Source organism: Mytilus edulis, chromosome 13, assembly GCF_963676685.1.
Source record: "Mytilus edulis chromosome 13, xbMytEdul2.2, whole genome shotgun sequence".
NCBI classification, from domain to species: domain Eukaryota; kingdom Metazoa; phylum Mollusca; class Bivalvia; order Mytilida; family Mytilidae; genus Mytilus; species Mytilus edulis.
In genome coordinates, this window is record NC_092356.1 from 24604720 (window position 1) to 24626487 (window position 21768).

Here is a 21768-nt window from a genome sequence, read left to right on the forward strand (position 1 = left end):
ACCAAACACAGAAGCCGGGAATGCAATGCACGCATAAGTTGTAAAGAATGTGGAAGTAAACAACACACTACCGCACTACACATCACTAGACCACAGCAACCTGCAAGTTCTCAGTCTAGCTCATCTAAGCAAGCCTACGGCGGGGAGCCTACAGAATCGGCTGAAACTAAGTCAACCTCAGTTAACTCTATCTGTACTGAGATCTGCAAAGATACATATAGCGGGAAATCGTGTGCTAAAATACTGCCTGTGAATGTTTATCACAAAGATAACCAGTACAAAGTTATTCGCATGTACGCCATCATTGATGACCAAAGCAACCGGTCACTAGCATCGCCCGAATTCTTTAATCTTTTCGACGTCAAAGATAAACCGGAGAACTATACTTTATCAACATGCTCCGGCAAAGTAGTCACTTCCGGGAAAAGAGGAAGAGGTTTCGTCATGGAATCAATCAATGGTAATGACAAGTTTGATCTTCCTGTACTGATTGAATGTGATCATGTTCCCAATAATAGGGACGAAATACCTACTCTTGAAGTTACAATGCATCACCCTCATTTAAAAGAACTTAGGGGTAGCATTCCACCAATAGAGGAAAATTGCCAAATTATTCTCTTAATTGGCAGAGACCTTATAGAGGCACACCATGTCCTTGACCAGCGCATATATAAGACCACCCAGAACTCCATATGCACAACAATTGAAACTGGGTTGGGTAGTGATAGGAGAGACCTGCATTAACAAGCAGCACGTACCTCTTGAGTTAAATGTCAAAATAACTAACATTTTACCTACAGGACAACCTTTAACGTTTCAACCATGTACAAGCAAGTTTGACATTCGGGAAAACTACACAGACCCCGTTAAGAAAGATTTACAATCGCCACTCTTTGAAAAAACAAAGGACGATGATAAGCCTGGAATGTCATATGAAGACAAAATGTTCATGAAACAGATGGACAATGAATTTGTAAGAGACTCGGAAGGAAGTTGGGTAGCACCGTTACCGTTCCGAGTGCCAAGACAGCCATTGCCAAGCAACAAACCACAGGCTCTTCATCGTGCTAGCATGTTAGACGCCAGTCTGAATAGGAACCCAGTAAAGCGGGAACATTTTCTTACATTTATGAGTAAAATCTTAGATAATAATCATGCAGAGCTCGCACCACCGTTGGGCGAACATGAAGAGTGCTGGTATTTACCATTGTTTGGTGTTTATCACCCGAAGAAACCCGATCAGATTAGGGGTGTGTTTGACTCTTCCGCCAAATGTAATGGAGTTTCACTCAACAGCGTCCTGCTAACAGGCCCAGACTTGACCAATGATCTCTTGGGAGTACTGCTGCGTTTCCGGAAAGAAATGGTCGCAGTAACTGCAGACGTTCAACACATGTTTCACTGCGTTGTAGTGAGAAAAGACCACCGGAATTATCTTAGATTTTTATGGCATAAAGACAACGATCTACAAGAAAACCTTGTCGAATACCGCATGAGAGTTCATGTTTTTGGAAATAGTCCGTCACCTGCCGTTGCCACGCTTGGTCTCAGAAAAGCAGCCCAGGCATCAGAACATGAGTTCGGCAGTCACGTGACTAGCTTTGTTACAAGAGACTTCTACGTCGACGACGGTCTTACGTCATGTCCTACCAAAGAGGAAGCTATTAAGCTCATGAAGGACACACAGAAAGCAGTACAAAGTATGGAAACTTAAGGCTTCACAAGTTCGCCTTTAATTGTGCAGAAGTTATGTCTGCATTTCATGCCAGCGATTTGGCCTCAAATTTAAAGGATCTAGACTTAGAATCTGACAGCAAACCCCTACAACGTAGTCTTGGACTCAGCTGGGACGTAAACACTGACAACTTCTTATTTCAATTATCATCAGAAAACAAACCGATCACTCGGAGAGGAATTTTATCAACGATAAACAGTCTCTATGATCCTCTTGGATTTTTAGCTCCAGTGATTATACAAGGCAAACTCCTATTAAGGAAAATAGTATCAGAAACCGTTGATTAGGACCAACCTCTCTCTGATCAGACAGCAGTTGAGTGGAAATCTTGGAGAGATACTCTAATTGCTATAGAAACATTGCGCATTCCACGTACCTACGTGCCGTATCTCAGCAAAACCGCCACAAAGGAGTTGCATGTCTTCTCTGATGCATCAGAAAAAGCCATATCCGCTGTCGCATATCTACGCACGACCGACAGTAGTTGTGAACCTAACATAGGTTTTATTCTTGGGAAAGCTAAAGTTGCACCAACAAGTGGTCATACTATTCCACGACTTGAACTATCTGCTGCCGTATTAGCAGTTGAGATCACACAAACCATTGTGGATAACTTAGATTTACACATAGACAACGTGAAATTCTACACAGACAGTAAAGTTGTCTTAGGTTACATCAGTAACGAGACAAGAAGGTTCTTTATCTATGTCGCCAATAGAGTAGAGAAAATCAGGAAATTTAGCTCTCCAAGTCAATGGAATTATGTACCAACTAACCGTAACCCCGCAGACTCGGGAACAAGGTCCGTACCAGCCCATGAAATTCACAGCAGTGAATGGTTATTGGGACCAAAACAACTTCTTTCCTCAGAACAGAAGAACTCTGAGGACATATACCAACTTATAGATCCAGAAGAAGATGGAGAAATACGTGCAACTGTTAATGTTGCAAAAACATTTGCCACACTTGAGCAAAAAGGTATCGGAACTGATAGATTCAACAGATTCTCCAACTGGACATCACTTGTGCGAGCGATAGCCTTTTTGGAACGTTTCTCCCGTTTACACGGGTCAAAACAGACAGCACCAGTGACTTCTCTGGAAGGCTTTTCGAATGCCGAAAATTTCATCTTAATATCTGCTCAACATGAAGTTTACGGAGATGAAATAGATTGCATTAAACGTCAGGAACAAGTTCATAAGCGGAGTCCGATAGCTAACCTTAATCCGTTTTTGGACGAACGAGGACTATTACGAGTAGGAGGCCGTATTGCTAAATCTGACTTAAACCTCCGTGAAAAGAAACCATTGATCGTCCCTGGACGTCATCATATAGCGACATTATTAGTCCGACACTACCATGACAAGATAAAACATCAAGGTCGCCATTTTACAGATGGAGCGATTCGTTCTGCAGGATTCTGGATTGTCGGAGCTAAACGCTTGATCTCTTCTATCATTCACAAATGTGTGAAATGCCGCAAACTTAGAGGAAAAACTGAGTGCCAAATCATGTCTGATTTGCCAGAGGACCGTCTTGAACCGTCACCTCCATTTACCAACGTTGGAATAGACACATCTGGACCCTGGACAATTGTTTCACGTAAAACACGTGGTGGATACGCAAACTCAAAACGTTGGGCAATTCTTTTCACATGCTTAGTGACTAGAGCTGTTCACATCGAACTTATCGAGGAAATGAGCTCTTCAGCCTTCATAAACGCCGTCAGAAGATTCGCCGCTATTAGAGGTCAAGTTAAAATTTTCCGATCCGACCGTGGAACAAACTTTATTGGCGCAATCGACGATTTAAAGATTGACTCAATCAACGTTGAAGATGGACCCTTCAAGAACTTTCTGTACAATTCTGGTACAACTTGGATCTTCAATCCGCCGCATTCGTCTCACATGGGTGGAGCCTGGGAGAGAATGATTGGTATCACCAGGAGAATTCTTGATTCTATGCTTCTAAATGCAGCCGGAAGAAGCCTTACGCATGACGTTCTCAACACACTAATGGCAGAAGTTTCAGCAATAGTGAACTCTAGACCTCTGGTACCGGTATCAACAGATCCAGAGAATCCGTTAATATTAACTCCGGCTATGTTATTGACACAGAAAACCGACTACATATTCACCTCAGATCATCTTGGAGAATTCGATAAACGAGATCTATGTCTTGCCGAATGGAGACGAGTACAGGCTCTTGCCAGTGTTTTCTGGTCCCGTTGGAGGAAAGAGTACCTGCTGTTACTACAAAAACGACGAAAATGGACCGAAGATCGCCGTGATCTCATCGAAGGAGACGTCATTCTTCTAAAGGACAAAAACCTTTGCCGTACCCAATGGCCCGTTGGAATTATAGTGAACTCATTTAAAAGTTCAGACGAACATGTCCGAAAAGCAGAAGTGCGAGTAATCGTTAACGGAAAAGTCACAACCTACACACGCCCTATCGTGGACATGATTCTTCTCGTAGAGAACAACCCTGTGTAATTATGTGTATATATATATATATATATATATATATTGGATTTAGATAGGACATTCACATGTGTTATATTTTATGGAATAGTGATATCAGATAGATTTCAGACGGGGAGTATTCTGTTTCACATTCAATGTTTATTACATGTTTTCATATTTATCCGGAACAAATTGAACTGGACCGATTTCTCAAATCACCGTATTATCGACTACCTTTAATTTCTGAGACACCGTCCGCTTCAATATTTCAACACATGGAAAATGGACGACTTTTGAACTTCCTACGGAAATCGAGACATACCACTGTCAAGTACGTTTGATTCAATCATAAACTGTGATAAATTAATCTGTTTTAACTCCGATATTTTTTGATAAGTGATATATAAATACATACGAACTGTAAGTTATCTATTTCCGAGAAATTGACTGTAAATTCTACTTTCGTTTTTGACTCGATTAATAATCTTGTATTTAACATTCACATTTAATTCGTACACATTGTAAAATATTGTATTTTTATTTCTTTTAGTTTACCAATCTACTGACTACTTGTAAACCTTTCTGGTGGAATATATTAATTACAATTTATCAAAACAAGTTGTGTTCGTTATATATTCATCGAGATTGCGATTGCAGTCACCTGGTTAAACTAGTTGAGTCCGGCTCAGCATACCTATCACCTTCTTCATGTCAGCAAACGATTCATCTTCCTCAGCATGTGTTCATAGATTTATACCATATAAACAATACACTAATACATATAATTCCTTTAATACAGCCATTCTAGAACCGTATACAAATAACAACAAACATTTATCTGATGTCGATAAGTAGTTCACCAGTTTGATAAATGACAAGGACAACTTTAATCAATATGTGTGGGAAGGAGCAGTGCATACAGCAAGACCTACATATAAATGTTAGATAAAAATTTATAATGAATACTGTCTAAGAATAATGCGTTTTGTTGAAAGCCAATGTACTTCTGTCAGTGGTAAATAAAATCATCTTATGACACTGTTAGCTGATTTCTCTCGTTGTGTTGTGTTGGCCTCTTGTTGCTCAGGCACTAGTTGACGAACTAACTTTGAACTAACTACCTAAAGAAAATATGTTACGAATAAGACTTTCTTTTTTATGTCAATTTTTTCAAATTAGTTTCCAGAGAAGACTTAAATCACACCTCTGCCTCGTTACTATAAGAATAAGTAGATATGGTATGATTGCCAATGGGAAAACTCTCCACAAGAGACCAAAAGAGTATATGTCACCGACCTCCTTTGGTAATGAATATAACCAATACTACTTAGTCAGCTATAAAAGGCTTCAAAATGACAATTATAAAACAAAACTAACTAGACAACTAACGGCCTGATTTAGGAACAAAAAGGTGGACAAACATCATATGTAATATACAGTAACAAACGATAATCACTGATTTACAGGCCCCTTACTTTGGACAGACACATACATAATGTGGTGGGGTTAAACTAGTTTGAAGGCTCTCTAACCCTCCCTTAACCTGGACCAGTGATTTAACAGTACAATATAAGAACAAATTATAAAAATCAGTTGACAAGGTCTTAACTCATCAGATCGATACAATTCAGAATAACTAAAAACAGCACAGAGTAGACGTGGCAGGGTACTTATACATCCCAAAAAATAAATAGACACAAGTACAGATCGGAGAGTACTTCGACTCAAAGTTATTGACGGTTTGTTCAAAACCAATAACAACTAATAAAACAAATCAAGCATCTACGATTACAAAATCAGCCAGTACCCATCCAACATCCAATGTATGTAGAGTAAAGGCGTCATTAACAGTCAGAGAGAACATGACCTTGTGCAAGATACAGGTATCGACAGATTGTAAAGCCATGAATGTACAAGTCATATGTATATTAAAATATTATAAAAATAATATTCAGTATGTTTTTAAGTTACTGATGGCAAAATCAATATTAATACCACAAACAATATCCGTATCTCTACCATGAAATACACTAAATAGTTAACCATCACTGTGGGGATGAATTTATCATAATAATTGAATGTGCGTAACAATCGAACAGTTTATTACAGTAATGATACCTTCATTGTCATCTATGTAAAAAGTTTCTGTCTCAACTATTGAAGAAATCTATGTTGTGCTTACCTAAAACAACTTTTTGTACGCTATTTGGTTGGACAATACACACGACCTGGCGCCCAATGCAAATGCATTCTCCCAAAACTACTTTAACGGATCATTATGTATCAAACCATTTGTGTGTTCCAGCACATTAATATAACTGATTGTCTTAGGACCATACAGAGCTATCGAAAAAAGCAAAAATGATTGTACAAATGCACACTGTAAACAAATAAAAACAAGCTTGGAAAACTAGATATATGATGACTATGTTACAATTGTGGCTCGGTTTTTAGAATTGCAACTACGTTCCATGGAAACACGTTTGATTGATGAAATAGTACACTTCGAAACATTTGAGAACGTTATTCGTTAATAATCCAGTGACAAAAAGGTCAATTAAGTTGTTGAGGGTTCATACTATCGGATTGAGCATAAGCATAACAATACAAACAACATTAACACGATGAAAGTGGAATAAGCAAAAGCCTTCACAAACATGTACGTTCTTGAGTTGAAGTAAATCTTTAGTTTCTATTTTTTTCCTCGTTGTTTAAGTAGCAAAACGAAAATGCCTCTGCAGAATATGAATAGAAAATGACAACCAATAGATGTAGATTAGTCATAGTAAACAAATTGACATCACACATATACAAATATTTGAAATACGTTTTGCTGGCAATCTTCTCTATTGACAAACTTCTCTAAACTAGCTGTGAACGAATTCACCCATCGATGTTAAGATAAGTCTGTAGTCATTGTGGACGGCCATACAGTGACCTATAGTTGTATAATTTCTGTTTCATTTGATCTTTTCTGAAGAGTTGTCTCATTGACAATCAAACCACATCTCCTTATTTTTTAAAAGATATATTTCAGAAATGAAGACTATCAGTTATGTGATTGGTATTTTAGAACAGCGATACTTAAACATAAATTATGATACATGATTTTCTCGTTAATGTTTGTGTTATGTCCAGTCGCAAATATTTCATAAAAAGTCAAGGTGATCAAATAAAATACAAAAACTAGGTTCTGCAAAGCTGGTTCACCATGGTCACGGCCGGAAATGTCGAAGACAACTGCAAATGAAGATTTGTTCAATAGGGAATGTATTTCTTTTGCAAACCAGCCACAGTTTCTCAAAATAATGACACCGCCTATTTTAAACATGCTTGACGCTCTTCATAGGCGAAATTCCGGCCGGCCGTTTCTAGGTGTAATTGCACCCCGCACAGCCAAACTGATACAGGTATGATCGATTGTTCAATAGGGAATGTATTTCTTTTGCAAACCAGCCACAGTTTCTCAAAATAATGACACCGCCTATTTTAAACATGCTTGACGCTCTTCATAGGCGAAATTCCGGCCGGCCGTTTCTAGGTGTAATTGCACCCCGCACAGCCAAACTGATACAGGTATGATCGATCGATCGAGAGATCGAGAGATCGAGAGATCGAGAGAGAGAGATCGAGAGAGAGAGAGAGAGAGATCGAGAGAGAGAGAGAGAGAGAGAGAGAGAGAGAGAGAGAGAGAGAGAGAGAGAGAGAGAGAGAGAGAGAGAGAGAGAGAGAGAGAGAGAGATGAGAGAGAGAGAGAGAGAGAGAGAGAGAGAGAGAGAGAGAGAGAGAGAGAGAGAGAGAGAGAGAGAGAGAGAGAGAGAGAGAGAGAGAGAGAGAGAGAGAGAGAGAGGTCAGACACCACTAATAGAACTGTTTGGGACCGTCGTAAATATATCCTTAAAATTCCGTTAAAATATGTGTAAATGCATCGAAAAGCTTTTTGATGTGTCTTTGCATTGATTATGTCTTAAATAAACTCATCATAGATAAGTTGAGGTTTTTTGTTTTTTTTTAACACGAATTAACTTTGGTATCCTACATATACAGAACAACACATCATAGTATAGATAGTGGATACAGACACAATGTTGTGATGATAAAACATATCTATTGTAGATACTTTTCAGTTTCATGATTTTTTTAAGTTTATGTGCCGATTTTGTATGTATCGTTTAGTTATCAATGAAAGAAAGATCTTGACCGCATTGCTACCATGTGAAATTATACCCACACAGAATATAATAACTATTGTATACGTAATTAAATTCCATTAATATAAATATCTGAGTTTATTAACTGAATCTTTTAGTGTTTGTTTAATTATAAAAAAAAACAAGGAAGATCTAGACAACATAGTAACCATGATGAAATGATATTCTTACAATGACTGTATAAATAATAAATAATAATTACCAGACTCAAGCTGGCAGCCACTTTTATCGGCCAATCAAGATAGCATAATAATTATGTACTATTTAAATGTATCACAAGTATAGTACTAAAGCATACACTTTCCTTTTTTTAAAGCTATTCATGATCTGCTTAGGTTTGAAGAAATAATTTCGCTTAGTATTAAAAAAATGTAAACATCAATAAATTTTTCAAAATTTCATCAAAAACGAAAGTTCAACAGAAGTTTTTTTTTATCAAAAGAGCATAGTGTTAAATATATATATATATAGCAATTTAAATTGCTTAATTTTTTGAGGGATGTATAAGTACCAAGCCACGTCCAACTATTTTACTTTAGTCAAAATTTGTTATTATATTTTAACGGCCGTTTGTTTTAAACATCGCAGACTCTAATGTAACTACACTACAGTTGTCAAATCTGAAATATTTAGAAATTTAGACCGTTCAGTGCTGTTTATTTGGAATTCTTATTGACGCAATCCTTCTTGTAACATTATAATATCGACACCGTTAAAGCTTTAAAATTGTGCTAGTTCACATCGCACATTATTATTTTTATTTAAAGCATATATGTGAACTCTCTGATGTAATTAGTCATATAACCTATGTCATATTCAACAAATTTTTAGAATGGTGCAAGCGTCTTAACTGATGTTCGGTTTGCCTTTTTTATTGTATAAATTTCAAGATTTAGTAAAAGTTTAATCTAAGAAGACTTAAAGATGATTCATTTAACATCAGAATCTGACTGACGAAGGATATCTGTTATCCGAAATATTTATAAATAATTACATTTATAGTTCCTTTTTATATCATTGGTGTTGTTATGTACACTTTTTAGGCGTTTATATAATTTATTTTATTGTGTACATGTATCGTTACTTGTAACGATCCAGCTCCCACGTGGGGAAAATCGTTGACTATTATTCAGACGTTTGATATATATATATATATATATATATATATTTCTTTTACTCATAAGTAAAACAAGTAGAATAATACAGTTTTGGGTAAAGTTTGTTTCACAGAATGATTTTTTCAAACTTTCAACCAATTTTATGGAACTTTAGCAGAAGCTTTTTTCATGACTTATTTATGAAGCAAAATTTTGAAAGTATAATCCTCATTTCTTCATTTTTCAGTATCATTCAGATTTATTTTTTTTCAATTGCAATTAACAGACTGTCTTGGATTGTGTATTTTTTAAATGACAAAATTTTAATACTTCATACATTGTGATGAAACTTGGGCAGTAGCTTATATTCAAGATCAAGAAAAAATATCAAAAGAAAACGTTTTGTTTTAATCTTGTATTTGACTGAAAAATTGGATTCAATTGATGCAGTCAACATTACACGTTTACACTGAAAGCAACAATCACTGATGAAACCCAGGATATTACGGAACCCTTCAAGAATTAGACTGTAAAGTATTAACCAGTGACAACTCTACAACAGATTTACCCATCGGATCACCAGCAGTGATGGTGATATATGTCTGTATTCATTATGTATATACAACTCGTCTGAACATCAACTAAACAATGTTAGATCTCTAAATTTGCTTTCGCAAATATTTTGTTCTGCCCTCGCCGGTATTCGACCCCATGCTACTGAGATATTGTGACACCAAATCGCCTGCACTGTAGCCGTCCCGCTAGACCACACGACCACCTGGGCTTCATAAAAATAAAGCTTTCGGTGGCAGGGTGTTACCTATATATGTTTCTACTGAGTTCATAATGACAGAACGGATATTATATAGATATCATTCTTGATATCTCGTTAACCTTCGCGGGGCGTCGTCCCATCTAACCCACTATATATATATATATATATATATATATGAGGGTACTTTTTATATGGCCTTCCAAATACCGTTTCGATCCCTAACATCACTGAAGAGACATTTATTGTCGAAATCCGGATCTGGTGTACTACAAAAATATTGACACCGTATGTTTGTGGCATAACATCGTTTTCTTTTTTTTCTGTTTAGTATTAAATTTGTTTTAAGATCCATTTTGTTACATCTTGTGATCAATTTTATTTGGCAGTCAGTAGGGTTAAAGAACACCAGTTGTTCGACCTGTTAGTCGCATGCGTTTTGTTTAAATATACTTTTTCACTTTTTTGGTCTTTTGGAAAATGTTTTTTGTGCTGTTTTTAGACCCTTCTACAACGAAATTTGTTTTACATGCACACGTATAAAAATTGCGGTTTTTATTCAACGCAATCATAGGTTTGAACGTAGTTTTCAATTTAGACTCGTATGATACGGTGCTTTTTGTCCGCGATTTGCTTTTTGTCCGCTTTTGCTTTTTGTCCGATTATTTTGCTTTTTGTCCGATACTTTTGCTTTTTGTCCGTTGCTTTTTGTCCGTTTTGCTTTTTGTCCGATAATTTTGCTTTTTGTCCGATACTTTTGCTTTTTGTCCGTTGCTTTTTGTCCGTTTTGCTTTTTGTCCGATTATTTTGCTTTTTGTCCGACACTTTTGCTTTTTGTCCGTTGCTTTTTGTCCGTTTTGCTTTTTAGCTCACCTGGACCATAGGACTAAGTGAGCTTTTCTCATTTTCTCATTATTCGTCGTCGTCATTAATTTTTACAAAAATCTTCTCTTCTGAAACTACTGGCAAAATTAAAGCAAACATGGCCAAAATCATCCTTAGGGTATTTAGTTTCAGAAAAGTATCCGATGACCCCGCCCAATAATTAAGATGGCCGTAATGTCTAAAAGAAGAGCATCGCATAAAATGTAGATTTTGGCTTATATATCTGAGACCAAACCATAGAGACAATCTAACAAGGGATAAGAACATTTCGCCTCATAAAATAATGTGGACCAGTCAGAACTTTTCATGTGGGACAATATGAGCTCTTAATTTAAAAAAAAGTGGGACAATCGGGAATAAGCCCTACAGACTTGAGCAATTCTAAAATAAACACTGTTGATGTATCTCTTTTAAATTTTCTATTAAAAAGTGTTTTACATTTACGAATGCACTATATTGTATCTGTATCTAAAATATTAAACGCATTTATTTCGTGATAGAAATTAAGTAATGCTTAAGTAACCATTTTATTACTTTTCCCCCTCTTTTCGAGTTTGTCAAACAAAAATAAACTACTTTGTTGAAAATGCTGTTGTGTTAACCAAAGTTTCCTTAATCTTATTACTTGAATAACCTCGAACTTCCTCGTCATTTGGATATAGTTGCTAAATAATTCCGAAATGTATGGATTAATACAGTTTATCTAAATAAATAGCTACACATGTATTACGTAAACTTTGTGATAGTGTTCCAAAAATGAAGTTTGTTTGTTTGTTATATTTGTAATATTTGTAATGTTTAAGAAAAATAAAGTTGTTGGAAATATGACGAAAATATTAGCAGACTTAAAAAAGTTTTTTTTTAACTGAAATGTTGCAAAATATTTTGGAGCGACTGTCAATCGGCCATTCGCATATAAGTGCAAATGGTGACTATATATTATTAGCGGGAAGAAGAAACTGTGCGTTTAAGCAATAACATGTCGTAAATGTGTGCACTTCCACATGTAGCAAACGCCGACACCATTTAACATAATGATAAAACTATTCAAACGAGAAAACCATTGATTTACAAAACACTATACGACAAACAAATACAGAAACAAACAACAACTATTGAATTACAGATTGAAACTCTGTTCCTGACTTATTCGTATGATTATCATATATAATATTTAGCGCGGTTAAACATCAATTTAGAATTTCAATAACGAAACCATCACTCAAGGATTATTTGATTTGATAAATTTCTAAACTATTCTAAAGTTTCGAGCATATAAAAAAGAAGATGTGGTATGATTGCCAATGAGACAACTATCCACAAAAGACCAAAATGACACAAACATTAACAACTATAGGTCACCGTACGACCTTCAACAATGAGCAAAGCCCATACCGCATAGTCAGCTATAAAGGCCCCGATAAGACAATGTAAAACAATTCAAACGAGAAAACTAACGGCCTTATTTAAGTAAAAAAATGAACGAAAAACAAATATGTAACACATAAACAAACGACAACCACTGAATTACAGGCTCCTGACTTGGGACAGGCACAGATTTAAATAATGTGCCGGAGTTAAACATATTAGCGGGATCCCAACCCTCCCCCTAACCTGGGACAGTGGTATAACAGCACAACATAAGAACGAACTATAAAAATCAGTTGAAAAAGGCTTAACTCATCAGATAGACACAAATACAAGTGGACGTGGCCGGGTACTTATACATCCCGACACAAAATGTCACAATGAACAGATCTGAGAGTACTCGCAGTTATCTGACAGCTATTTCAAAGCCACTAACAACTAATAAAAAGTCATGCCTCTGAGACTTAACGTTCGTTTAAGTCTTTGAATATCCCATGCATTCTACAAATTGGTGTACGTACACCATTGCTCACACGTTTGAGGATGACAGACTAACTTACGACCAGAATGAATTAGAATTAGTCTATATAACAAGATCTAAAATATTTCTAGTGTAAAAGACTTTAACCTCGCCACATTATTTATGTATGTGCCTGTACCAAGTCAGGAGCCTGTATATTCAGTGGTTGTCGTTTGTTTATGTGTTACATATTTGTTTTTTCATTTATTTTTTTGACATAAATAAGGCCGTTAGTTTTCTCGTTTGAATTGTTTTACATTGTCTTATCGGGGCCTTTTATAGCTGACTATGTTGTATGGGCTTTCCTCATTGTTGAAGGCCGTACGGTGACCTAATGCTGTTAATGTCTGTGTCATTTTGGTCTTTTGTGGATAGTTGTCTCATTTGCAATAATACCACATCTTCTTTTTTATAAGAATGCCAACTCCTCACACGTACAATTATTACTTCATTTTCTTTTTTTCACTCATCTAATTATTATGTCTATTTTAATTCAATATTGTATCCATATAAATGTATATGAACGCTTACATATATATACTTATTGCGATATCATATATAAGAGAGAGGCAAAGTGTACCAAAGGATAATCACACTAAAAAGGGTTGAAACAAACCAACAAAGCCGCAGCTGAATGAAAAACAACAAGATACACAACAGTCCACAAAACAAATGGTCCGAGAACACAATTAATTCGTAGTGCATTTCTTTTAGAACATAAATGAAAATTAAAAAAATCCCACCTGCGCTTTCTCAATGAAACTTTTACAGTGTGTTGTACTAATTTTGGGACAAATTATATCAAAATTATAGAAAACTTCATCGCGTCTAACTCAAAATAAGGACAATTTTGTGTTTAGGGTGTCTTTAAATCTTTTGACAGCTTCCGAAGTGCTAATTTTTAACCTTTTTCAGCTGGACCAAATCACTACTTTCCTGTAAGATTCTGGACCCAAATTTTTTTACAGTGTAATTTCCCCCCCCCCCCCCCCCCCTACTTACAATGTGAGGCATTAAACAAGGAGAAATAAATTTGGAAGGGGTATAAAAATTATTGGCAAGTAACCCACTGTTATCACTAGGGACTAATAACGAAAATCAAGGGACGACAATTGTGGTCTCGGACGAAATCATTGAAATTTAAAATCTGAGCAACAAGAACCAATGCAACTGTGATGATGTATGGTTAACTGGAAGAGTAAGATAATCCTGCTCCGTCCATTAAGTTTTAAAAAGTCATGTATTAAACTCAAACTCTCGAACACGTTGTCTTGGAAGATCTTTATTCCAAGGGGGTCCTTAATAGTTGCTTATTGATAATCCTATAAGGAGTTTATAATTTAACTCCTTGCGAACACTTTCATAAGGAACTAAAATTCCCATCTGCATCTTTTTGAAAAGATTGCAAATATTGTTTAAATTAAATAGGGTATCCCATTTCAAACCCACCGTCTCGGAAAATCTCATTTTAGGGCACTAGACAATGATTAAATGTAGTAATTCGATAATAATACATGGATTTCTCGCGAAAACATCGTTAAGGCGAAATTTAAAGTTTGTCTTGGCTGATTGAAGAAATTTCACAATAAAAACTGAAACGCAAAAACGCAAAAACGCATAAAGATGTTTATTCCGGACAATAACTTATATAAAACAACAGCAGAAATACATATAATGTATCACCAATGGAGGTTGTAAACTACTGTAGGTGAAAGGGGACTGGAGGGTATTAATCCATTATTTTTTAAATATACATGTAGGATTTTGCTTGTTTTTCTATAGATGAACTTTTATCATATACTAAATAGAAAAATCAAATAAAAACATGGGGTTATCGTTCACTTAAGCTCACAATCTGCCCTCGAAAGAAGCAACCATTTTTGTTAAGGTACTTTTTTTAAGTTGAACTAATAGGAGAAATAGAGAGATATATATATCGAAATAAAAAAAGAACTAAATTACAGAAATCGATTTAATTTTACAACTGTTTAGTTTACGTAAAGCATATTTGAAAAATATCTATAGGTCACCGATGAGTTGAAAAAGACATTTTAATTCTAATGCCAAAACAAAATGTCTTTATTGCACTAAAGGGAGACAATTTGGAGCTTTTACAGTGATATAAAACATTTGAAAAATAAATCTGAGGCCAAAATCATTCGATTTTTTGGGTTGATTTTTGAGCCAATTCATAAAGTTATAACTAATAGTGTAATAAATAAAATTTGTAATGAAAACAAAAATGATAAAATTTTTGCTGAAATTACCCTCGAGCCTCCGAAAGAGCAAGTATTGCACAAAAAAAAGGAATCATCATTTAATGGAAACAACTCTTGAAATCATCGGCTATTCGTCGATGACTAAAGGCTATTTATTTCTGAAATTTAAATTTTGTTTTGCTGTTCTGAGTGTTCAAGATGTTACATGCAGCTAAAATATTGGTAAAACATTTGAAAAAATACTGATCTATATAAAATTTACACAAAAGTAAACGAATGAAAGCCACTGGAATGCAGTCCAGGACTCGGATAAATAAGCACATTTAAACAAGAGTGCACACACTGAAATGTCTCACCTACTTTACTCATCATTAATATTATGTTGATAGCCCTAAGTATAAAGATTTATTACAACTGCCACATAAACTTAACATTAACCAAGATAGCTAAACAAAGACCAAATGAATTATGAAAATGAGGTAAAGGTCAGACGAACCATACCAGGCAGACATGAACAGCTAACAATTCTTCGATACAACAAATATACTTGACCTATTACTTATAGTTTAAGAAAAACAGACCAAAACACAAAAACTTAACACTGTGCAATGAACCGTGAAATTGAGGTCATGGTCAAATAAAACCTGGGAGACTTATATATAGATCATAAGATATTTTCATGCACCAAATATAGTGACCTTTGGCATATAATATTAGATAAAAAGACCAAAACTCAAAAACTGAACTTTGACCACTGAACCATGAAAATGAGGTCAAGGTCAGATGATATCTTCCCGCTAGACATGTACACCTTACAATCATTCCATACAACAAATATTGTAGACTCATTGCATAAAGTATGTGAAAAACAGACCAAGACAGAAAAATTTAACTATAACCACTGAACCGTGAAAATGAGGTCAAGGTCAGATGACACCTGCCAGTTGGACATGTACACCTTACAGTCCTTCCATACACCGAATATACTAGCCCTGTTGCTTATAGTATCTGAGATGTGGACTTGACCACCAAAACTTATTCTAACCTTTGTTCACTGATCCACGAAATGAAGTCGAGGTCAAGTGAAAACTGTCTGACGGGCATGAGTACCTTGCAAGGTACGCACATACCAAATATAGTTATCCTATTACTTATAATAAGAGAGAATTCAACATTACAAAAATTCTGAACTTTTTTTTCAAGTGATCACTGAACCATGAAAATGAGGTCAAGGACATTGGACATGTGACTGACAGAAACTTCGTAACATGAGGCATCTATATACAGAGTATGAAGCATCCAATTTTTCCACCTTCTAAAATATTAAGCTTTTCAGAAGTTAACTTACGCCGCCGCCGCCGCCGCCGCCGGATCACTATTCATATGTCGAGCTTTCTGCTACAAAAGTTACAGGCTCGACTAAAATGACAGGTTATATGAACTGAGTGGCAATAAAAGCACAAGTCGAACACTTGCTTTTTAAAAAATTAAAATCTTTATTTAAAATGGTCATCTTTAAACAAACAAAAATTGAATATGAAAATTTACAATTCCAACAATAGATCGATATTAAACAGAAATGTTTCATTATCATTTTTCGGCTACAATTAGTACTAGTATATGAACCATCCAAATGTCAAAATATCAACATAGAGTATTTACAAAGAATGTTTCTGTTATGTTGTGCAACTAAATCTCTACAGCAAATGGTAGTGACAACACTAGATGTTAATTAGGATCCAGCGAAAAGCCAGGCTTTTGTCCACGAAGGTAGCAAATTGTCGGTGTGACTATCGCTGACGGCTTTTGGTAACACACGATATGGTTGTTGGTCATGTTGTTATCACCAAGGGAAGGTCATCGTGCTCTTAATTTCCACACAAACTGATATAGCTCCAAAGGTTTAACAATGAACACCAATGGACACTCATGTCAATTGGAAGGCCACGCGGAATCAATATCGGAGATGTTAAAGACAAATGCATCGGTCATGCTGGGCTTTTGTTGCTTAATGTCTAAATGCCTATAATTAAAAGATCCTTTTGCGGAATTTGTGGATTATTTGGTCAACTGTATACAGTCTACGAGCAATTGCATCCTGGGAAAAGCCTCATTAGATAAACCCCAATTTGTTTGTAATTGTCAGAAAGACCTGGCATATAGTCTTATATTTATTGAACTTACTTACTTACAATAAGGGATAAGCCAGCGAGTAAGTCAGCAAAGGGTTAGGGAAGTACCTTGGTATATAAAAAAGTCGAAATAAGCAATTGCCGGCTGGGTATGATGCCAGAGGTAGAAGTAGGTATTGCCTTAAAAAAGGCACAGATCACTTAGGCCCAAGACCCGTACGAGTTTGACAACAATGAATTAAAAGGGTAAGGTGGTACCTCTGTTTGCAACGAAGTCGAAATACACTTTAATAATTGCCGGCTGGCCAAACTAAAAGATTCTCCTCGTAGGCCATTTTACCAGAGATAGAGGAGGGCATTGCCATACAAATTTCTTATAGCACTTATGCCCTAGACCCGTACGAGTTTGACAATAATGAATCAAAAGGGGGAGATGGTACCTCTGATTACAACAAAGTCGAAATAAAGTATTGCCGGCTGGCCAAACTAAGAGGTTCTCCACGTAGGCCATTTTACCAGAGATAGATATGGTAATTGCCTTTAAAATGGCATATAACACTAATTCCAAAGACCTGTACGATTTTGCCTGCAAGGGGTTAAAAATAAAAGGTGTTACCTTTGTTTACAACGAAGTCGAAATAAACCTCTACCTCTGGTATAATGATCCACGTAGAGAATCCCGGAGTTTGGCCTACCGGCTACAGTTTTTTTTTACTTTAATGTGAACAGAGGTACCACCTCCTCATTTTAGCTCTTTACTGACAAGCTCGTACGGGTATATGCCATATAAGTGCTATAGGCTATTTTAAAGGCAATGACCACCTATACCTCTGGTAGCATGGCCCATGTGGTGAATCTCGTAGTTTGAACAGCCGGCAATATTTCATAACGACTTTGCGATATACTAGAATACCCTCCTTTCCTTTTGCTGGCATAAGTGCTATAAACCATTTTAAAGGCAAGGCCCACCTCTACCTCTGGTATCATGATAAACGTGGATCATCTTTTATTTTTGGCCATCCGGCAATAGTTTATTTCGACTTTGTTATATACCAGGGTACCCTCCTTACCCTTTGCTGACAAACTCGTACAGATCAATGGAATAAGAAGTATGGGCCATTTTAGATGCAATGTCCACTACCTTTGTTATAATGGCCTATGTGGAGAATTTCTTTGTTTGGCCAGCCGGCAATAATTCATTTCGACTTCGTTGTAAACATAGATACCACCTCCCCCTTTTAACACTTTGCTGAAGCACTGGTACGGGTCTACGGCATAAGTGGCCATTTTTGAGGCTATGGCCACTTCTACCTCTGGTATCATGGCCCATGTGGAGAATCTCTTCGTTTAGCCAGCCAGCAATTAGTTTATTTCGACTTTGTGATATACTTAGGTACCCCCCTTACTTACACGGGTCTGGGACATACGTGTTATGGCTATGTTAGAGGTAATGCCTACCTCATCCTCTGATATAATACCCCGCGTATAGAATCTCTTAGTTAGGCCAGTCGGCTTAATTTATATTTTCGTTGTAAAAAGAGGCATCGCATCCCCCCTTTAACCTTTTGCTGACAAACTCGTACAGGTCTAGGGCGTTAGTTTTATCAGCCATTTAAAAGGCAATGCACACATTTAACCTAGGATTAATGGCCAACTTGGAGAATCTCGTACTTAAGCAAGCCGGCAATAATTTATTTCGACTTCTTTGTAAACAGAGGTTCCAACTCCCTTTTAAACCCTTTGATGATACCGCGTACTTCTCTAGGGAATAAGTGATTTAGGCCATTTTAGAGGCAATGACAACCTCTACCTCTGGTATCATGGTCCACGTGAAGAATCTCTTAGCCATCCAGCAATAGTTTAGTTCGACTTTATTATATACTAGGGTACCAACCTTACACTTTGCTGACTAACTCGTACGGGTCTAGGTCATACGTGCTCATGGTCATTTTATAGAGGCAATCCCTTCCTCTACCTCTCATATTATGGCCCGCGTGGATAATTTCTTAGTTTAGCCAGCGGGCAACAGTTTATTTCAACTTCGTTATATACCAGGCTAAACTCGTTCGGGTCTATAGCATAAGTGCTATGAACCATTTTTAAGAGAATGACTACTCCAACATCTAGTATAAGGGCGCACCTAAAAATGTCTTAGTTTGGGCAGCCGTCACTATTTTTGGTGGACTGTGTGATATACTAGAGTATTCCCCTTACCCTCTTCTGATCAACTCGTACGGGTCGAGGACATAAGTGCCATGGCCCATGGACCATTTAAGAGGCACTGCCTTCCTATACCTCTGGTATAATGGCCAACGTGGAGAATCTCTTAGTTTGAAGAGCTGGCAATAATGAGGTTTATTTTTACTTCGTGATATACCGGCGAAACGCATGCCCCTTTTAATTCGTTGCTGATAAACTCGTGTAGATCCAGGACATAAGTGCTATAAGCCATTTATAAGGGTTTGACTACCTCTTCTTCTGGTATAATGGCCTACCTGGAGTATGTCTTAGTTAAGCCAGCTTTCAATAGTTGTTTTTTAGACTTAGGGATATACAAGAGTATTCCCCTTGTCAAGGTTCGGGCGTACACGAAAAAATGACTTCGCTACGCCACTGAATTATAACATGTACTAGATTTAAAATTTAAATTTTGAATTCCTCTTGTCTAAATAAATGATAAATGCACTTTAAAGGACCATATTTAGGCATGTAGTTGAAAATAGTAAATGATACCGTTCAAAATTACTGAATTATACTAAGTCTTAATTTAGAACACAATGATCGTGCGCAGATTGGAAAATGAAAATATAAAATAAATGTAAAAAACTGGAAAATGTACATACATATGTATGTAAGTTAAAACAAACGTGTAGTTCAGAGTAACATCTTTATGTCTTCCTTGCTAGTTCAACCATGAAATGATTATTACCTTATCAAGTGGAAGGGACTAAGCGCCATTACATCATCTAAAAATATCATTTCTATCAATGAACTGCTTGAAATATTTACTTAGACTACTTTGCAAATGAAATTTCATTTCCAATAGTCTTTCATCGAATCAAAAAAGATCTAAAAAATTAAAAACGGAGTAACAGGTAATTTTAAATGTTAACGCCGTTAATAGACAGTTTAGATGATAAATGTCTTTTGGTGTATTCCACACTCATGAAACATTGTTATGCTCTTGTGTGTCTTTACTTTATATAATATATGCATATATTTCAAACTATAATCTTTTACATTCCGATAGAAAAGAAACAGAATCATACTATACAAATGCAAAACCCTGCACAACTGCAGTTTGAAAATGAAAATATCACAGAGTTTACGAACATCCATTTGTCCCTTAACATTACCTTACTTCTTAGTACAAGATAAATAAGGTAGACATGAAGAACACTTTTTATATTTCTTATTCATTTAATCTTAATCTGACCTAGATTGAATCATCAGGTCATATGCACTTTTGGACACATTTCAATCTATTTTACCTGTAAGAGTGAACAGTCAGGACTCTACTTCGTTAAAATTATCTCCCCATGACGCCAGTTAATCTTCACAATCGTAGAAATTGAAGCCATTGAAGGGATGACGCGCTGCCAATTTTGCTCTTGAGAACCGATAAATTTATCCGCATAGCACCAACACGATTCTTATATGTCAGTTGTATTTTAAAAGACAAATATATCTACTAGCTAATGAGCATCAGTTAATGGTTTGTCTGCATTGATTCAACTTAAAACTATTGTCTTATCGGTTGTCAGGTGGAATTTTTGAAAATTCATAAACATTTCAAAAAATTCTAATTTAATATTTCGTGGAAGGGCAGACTAGATTTGTTTAGTGGTTGAAGACTATAAACCGTAGTTATCACACACAAAACAAATATTTTTTTTCGAAGATATGCATTTTCATCACCCAACTTGAAAGACTGTCGTCAAGTACTTTTTGTAAAAAAATATAGCTATTCGAACACACCTTCTCTGTTTTTATGATTCATTAGATAGGTATTTCACTTGACCCATATATTTCATCTTTTAGTACTGTGATTTTTTTATGTTATGGAGTCAACCTGTAGCTTTAATATATAAAAATGATAGAATCTGAAGCGAGATGATGTATCAAATATTCTAACTTTGTACGTTTTCAAGACAAAATATTCAACTCAAACACGCCCTAATATAAAAAAGTGCATTCGATGTTCTCTTTTCGATACAACTGTTACCCATTTTTTAGAATTTATTCTTGCATTACATAGTGGAAGGGCAGACACGAAAATTGCTGAACTAACAGATTAATATGCTCTTCGTCCGTGGTATTTTTTTTCAAAAAAAATCGTAGGTTATGCATTTTCTACATCCAAA

At 36.0% G+C, this 21768-nt stretch overlaps 2 protein-coding genes across 2 annotated transcripts; both read left to right on the top strand.

Moving 5' to 3' along the window:
- The first annotated feature begins 925 nt into the window (after window positions 1–925).
- Window positions 926–1714, top strand: LOC139500201 (uncharacterized). The gene has a single exon (XM_071288940.1). It carries the CDS (start codon window positions 926–928, stop codon window positions 1712–1714), a length of 789 nt encoding a protein of 262 aa, XP_071145041.1.
- A 35-nt stretch (window positions 1715–1749) lies between these two features.
- LOC139500202 (uncharacterized) lies at window positions 1750–4894 on the top strand. Its single transcript, XM_071288941.1, has 3 exons — window positions 1750–1851; window positions 2023–4531; window positions 4751–4894. Exons 1-2 carry the CDS (start codon window positions 1750–1752, stop codon window positions 4228–4230), a joined length of 2310 nt encoding a protein of 769 aa, XP_071145042.1. The 3' UTR covers window positions 4231–4531; window positions 4751–4894.
- The last annotated feature ends 16874 nt before the right edge of the window (window positions 4895–21768 follow it).

Coding starts and splice junctions, on each gene's coding strand:
- LOC139500201 (XM_071288940.1), top strand. CDS start 926: ATGTCATATGAAGACAAAATGTTCATGAAACAGATGGACAATGAATTT.
- LOC139500202 (XM_071288941.1), top strand. CDS start 1,750: ATGTCTGCATTTCATGCCAGCGATTTGGCCTCAAATTTAAAGGATCTA. Junction 1,852..2,022: donor GTCTTGGACTCAGCTGGGAC/GTAAACACTGAC, acceptor ACCGTTGATTAG/GACCAACCTCTCTCTGATCA.